Below are 5,372 nucleotides of genomic sequence, written 5' to 3'. Positions count from 1 at the left end.
GACTTTTGGTGTAGAGAGTCTAGATGTTGCAACAATAACGTATGTATTTTCTACTAGAAGGGTCCTCTTAACAAAACCTTTAAGACAAAACTACTCAGATTTAGGGGGTGTTTGGCAATCTGAAAGTGAATTTAAAATATGTAAGTTATTTTTTTTTTGCAAATGACTTTTACATCCATGTCAGCACGCAAGTGAAATACATTGTTTGTTTAAAAAATTAAATTATTATCGAAAGTGCAATGTGAAGATGACGTGGCAAAATAAGATTAATTAGAAAATAAATTAAAATCATTTAATTAAATTAGTTACCTTTTTGTCACTTTCATGTGACTTCATCACTTTTTTAGGGGAAGTCAAAATTGCATTAAATCTTATGTGGTAACTTTCTTACATCTCACTTTCATAACCACTTACATGAAAACAAACACCTTAATTGTTAAATGAAAGTAACTTTCTCACTTTCATCTTTCACTTGCATGCAAAGTTTGTGGCGGGCTTTTGTGGTGCACTTTAGCAGGGCGATTTACTTGCTAACGTGCACACCGCCTTGTTTCAATGAGGAGGAAGAAGAAGAGTAATCAAAAGCGAGTGCCAAGCAGTGAGATAATAGATTCCATGTTTGTTTATCCATCTTCGTCTACCTCTGGAGGTGATGTTGCAGCGGATGAATTTGAGGAATCCCAAAGATCGGTGAAGGAGAGCATGATAATGGAGAGTACTGGACCTAAGGGAGCCAAGAAGAAGATAAGAGTCGAGGAGATCTTAGCAAGGTCTACTCCGATCTCAGATCCTCAGGTGAATTCTGGATTTCAAGCTTCTCGTCAATTATCAAATCTCTGGTCAGATAAAGTTGAAATAGATTTTGAATCTGGATCTAATTCAAATCTGGATGATGTTAATCTAGAAGATCTAAATAAGATGGATTTAAAGGATTCTGATTCTAATAGTAACACAAAATTTGTGGATCTCATCAAAGTTAGTGCTGAGTGTGATAATGATAAAGCAGAGCGTGAATCTGGAATGTTTAAAAAATCAAATGATGTTGCTATGGATGATGACTGTAAAATTCATGAGAATTCTGGAAAAAATCAGCCAAAAACTTATGCTAGTTTGTTCGCTGATAATAGAAAGAGTGGAGAGGGATTAAAGTTGAATTTTGTTCCATTCAATGAAGAAAATACAGTTACTTTCTCTCCTGAAGAATGGAAAGAAGGTGAAAAATACTGGAGATATGCTCTTATTGGCCATGTTATTGGTCTAAATGTGAGTTATAAATCAATGGAAGCCTATATAAATAAATTGTGGGGGAAAATCTCAATCCCTGAAATTCTTTTAATCAAACAAGGTGTGTTCCTTTTTGATTTTCACACTGAGAAGCAAATGTGTGAAGTTTTGGAGGCAGGACCTTGGTTTTTTGGCTCAAGGCCATTAGTTCTTAAACCATGGAAAATTGATACCGATGTAGACAAGATTCAGGATTTCAGCTACCCTATGTGGGTTCAATTTCCAAACTTGCGCTTGAATCTGTGGAGTTCTACAGGGATTAGTAAAATTGCTAGCATAATTGGAAATCCTATAACTACTGACAAACTTACAGCTACAAGAAAGAGGTTATCTTATGCTAGGGTGCTGCTAGAAGTTCAATTGCCTCTGAAACAACCTTTGCCTGATCAACTGGTTATTCATGGACCTGATGGAAAGTGTTTCACCCAAAAAGTGATTTATGAACTCAAACCTAGATGGTGTAATTCTTGCAATGTTATAGGGCATCTATCCGAACATTGTCGAAGGAAAGAACTCAAACCTAGATGGTGTAATTCTTGCAATGTTATAGGGCATCTATCCGAACATTGTCGAAGGAAAACTGGAAGAATGAGATGGATGCCTGTTAACAGGAATTCTAATGCTCAAAAATCTGGATCAATTGATAAAGGGACTGCTGAAACAAATGGTACAAATTCAATCTCTGAAAATAATCCCAGTAGTGGAGAGAATGGATGTAAGCCTGATGATAATCATGTTGGAGTATCTGGTGTTTTTTCTGGTGCACGTGCACAGGATGATTATACTCTTTCTGGGGCACATACACTGGTTAATACTGTCAGAGTTGGGGGATCAAATGCTAGAAATTCTGGTGCTTCTGGTGCACGTGCACAGGATGAATCTGGATCTGATGATATGCTATATTCTGATACTCTTTCTGGTGCACATACACTGGTTAATACTGTCAGAGTTGGGGGATCAAATGCTGGAAATTCTGGTGCTTCTGGTGCTGCACATACACTGGTTAATACTGTCAGAGTTGGGGGATCAAATGCTGGAAATTCTGGTGCTTCTGGTGCTCAATCCTCACCACCAAATCATATTTTTTTCATCCCCAGCTGTTAATGCTACAGGATTCACTAGTATTGCAAGGGATAAATCAGCAAGAAAAGTTAGCAGGAAAATAAATAATCAAGGGATTTTTCAGGCTTCTCATTTTTCTCTCCTGGAGCAACAGGTACATGATATTGACCCCTCTAGCATAGATAGGGGTGGACTATTTTCAAAATGCATTTAGCTATCTGGAATGTGAGAGGACTTAACAAATCCTCTAAACAATCCATTGTTAAGCATTTCATTTATCAATATAATCTACCTTTCATTGCCCTTTTGGAAACAAAAATTGCTGGGGATGTTAAGCATTTCATTTATCAATATAATCTACCTTTCATTGCCCTTTTGGAAACAAAAATTGCTGGGGATAAATTACAGTCTGTTGCTAGAAAAATTGCAAAGGATTGGGACTGGATTTCAAATGCTCACCAAGCTAGCAGAGCCAGGATTTGGATTATTTGGAATAGCAATATTCTTACTATTCAGAAAATTGCCTCTTCAGATCAGTATATTACATGCTCTCTAGTGTAAAAAAATGGAAGGATAACATGTATATTCTCTATAGTGTATGCACTTAATGATATGATTGGTAGAAAAGCTCTTTGGCAAGACCTTCTCTCTTTCAATCAAAGTATAAATGTTCCATGGTTCATTGGGGGAGACTTCAATTCTATCATTAACAATAGTGAGAAGATTGGTGGTGCTGTTGTTTCTAACTTTGACACAGATGATTTTCAGAATTTCATTAATTCTTGCCAGCTACTACATCTCAAGTCCACTGGTTGTTTTTTCACCTGGTGTAATAAACAAGATGCAGGCACTAGAATTTGGAGTAGGCTTGATAGAATACTAATAAATGAAGAATGGATTCACAACTTCACCTCAAGTCAAGTGGAATATTTAGCTCCAAATTGCTCAGATCATTCTCCTGCCCTTATTACTATTGAAGAAGAAAATTTTATAGGTAAAAGGCCTTTCAAGTTCTTCAAAATGTGGACAAGTCATCCTGAGTTCATTGGTGCTGTGAAGTCAATTTGGGAGCAAAACACCAATGGTTTTAAGATGTATCAGGTTTATACTAAACTCAAAAATCTTAAACCTGTGTTGAAGGATCTGAACAAGAGACACTTTATGAATATTAGTGAGCAAGTGTTGAGAGCAAAGGCTGAATTAGAGGATGTTCAACAGCAGATAAGTTCTGATCTTTTTAATTCCTCCCTGATTCAGAAAGAAAGAGAATGTCTGAAAAAATATGACAGACTTCTTAACTGTGAAACCTCCTTCTATAGTCAAAAGGCAAATATCAAATGGAGCATAAATGGTGACAAATGCACCCACTTTTTTCATTCAGTCATGAAAGTTAAAAGGCATCAAAATAGAGTTCTGTCTATTTACTGAAAATGGAGATAGAATCTCAGAATTGCCTAGAATTGCTGCAGAATTTATAAGGTACTATGAAAATCTGCTGGGAACAAAAGCTTCTGTCTCAAAAACTAACCCTGTGTAAAACCCCGAAATTTTATAATGAAATGGTGTGATTAATAGTAATAAATCTTTCTTTAGTGATAAATAACCATACATATATATGAGATATATATATGTTTATCAGTGTTTGGGAACTCACCAGGTGTTAGTAAGTGAGAGTAATCGAGTAGTAGCTAGCCAGCACAAAAAATACCTGAACCAGGCATTTTAGTGCTGACCGGTCGACCGGTACGGTCGACCGAGCAGCGGTCAGTTTGTTTTCCAGGTTCCTCTTTTTACGATTTCGGTTTTGGGCCTTAGAGGGTTTCGGGTCGGGTTTAGAAGGGGGTATATAAGCATCTGCTCACGAGAGAGCCTCCAGGAGTTCTGAAATCAAAACCCTAAAACCCCTCTCCCTTCCTTTAAACCCTAAGCCTCTGTTTTGATGATTTGGGGAAGCTCTTGAGGATTTTTTCGGCGGGATTCAGGGATTTCAGCAAAGGGAAGCAACCTACTGAAGATCTAGGGCTTTTGTCAACACTCAAGGCGAGTATCATCTCGCCCAATCCCTCACCCCTATTTTTCTATGATTTTATTTCGATTTTTCATGAGTTTTTGAAGAGCCCAACTGGTATTTTCGTATAAAAATGAGTTCTTTACATTATGGGTTGCAAGAATCGACATTTCAGTTTATGAAAGTTCACCAACGTTTTGTCTAACAAAGATCTAGATCTGAGTTTTCTTAAACAAGAGTTAACCATGATTTACTGTCATTTAAAACGTTTCTAATTTGTTCCTCATGTATTTTGAAATATTGGGAATATGGATTTCATGCTTGAGACTAGTTATTTTTCTTCAGAACGTTAGAACTTGTTACCGTAGGAGTTCTGTCAAATTTCGTTTCAGGTTTCGAGCTGACAGAAACCCAGATTTGGGTTTCTGTCCGCTCGGCGGTCGACCGACGCGGTCGACCGCTGAGCTCGATTTGAGGTTTCGGTCGACCGCCCGTTATTTCGGTCGACCGCGTCGTCATTTCGGTCGACCGTCGATTATTTCGGTCGACCGTGGCATTATTTCGGTCGCCCGCCAGGCTCCCCTGTTCTGGGTATTTTTGAGTGTTCTGTTCAGGTTTGGGAGTTTGACTGGACTATCTGACATTGGTATTTAGTCTTGCTATGTACCCAGGCACAATAGATGACCTGAGGGCACCAATTGTGGATATATACACTGGTATGATTATGAATTGATATAAGTAGTTTTCACTATATACCACAGCGATACTTTTCACAGTTTCTTAGTCCTCGTGTTGGACTGTGATTTATGAAAGTCCTCGTGTTGGACTGTGATTTATAGAAGTCCTTGAGATTGGACTGTGAGTTATGAAAGTCCTCGTTTGGAACTTTGATTTATAGAAGTCCTAGTGTTGGACTATAAATTCATTCCAGACCTCGTGTTAGACATTTGACACCTATTTCATGAGTTTGGAAACTACGACATGATGTTGATATGGCACTTATGTAAATAATAACATG

General features: G+C 37.7%; 1 protein-coding gene across 1 annotated transcript; it reads left to right on the top strand.

Annotated features, from left to right (window-relative positions):
- Window positions 556–3,774, top strand: LOC109841508. Its single transcript, XM_020410472.1, has 4 exons — window positions 556–2,338; window positions 2,397–2,500; window positions 2,755–2,882; window positions 2,970–3,774. Exons 1-4 carry the CDS (start codon window positions 556–558, stop codon window positions 3,772–3,774), a joined length of 2,820 nt encoding a protein of 939 aa, XP_020266061.1.

This window comes from Asparagus officinalis, chromosome 5 (assembly GCF_001876935.1).
Source record: "Asparagus officinalis chromosome 5, Aspof.V1, whole genome shotgun sequence".
Classification (NCBI taxonomy): Eukaryota; Viridiplantae; Streptophyta; class Magnoliopsida; order Asparagales; family Asparagaceae; genus Asparagus; species Asparagus officinalis.
Note: the sequence above shows the minus strand (reverse complement) of the source record. Positions and strands in the feature narration are given on the sequence as shown.

Bases quoted from the DNA above. Each gene is read 5' to 3' on its own strand.
- LOC109841508 (XM_020410472.1), top strand. From the start codon at position 556: ATGAGGAGGAAGAAGAAGAGTAATCAAAAGCGAGTGCCAAGCAGTGAG. The intron at 2,339-2,396 runs GTGCTCAATCCT...TTAATGCTACAG, and splicing joins TGGAAATTCTGGTGCTTCTG to GATTCACTAGTATTGCAAGG. The intron at 2,501-2,754 runs GTACATGATATT...GATAAATTACAG, and splicing joins TTTCTCTCCTGGAGCAACAG to TCTGTTGCTAGAAAAATTGC.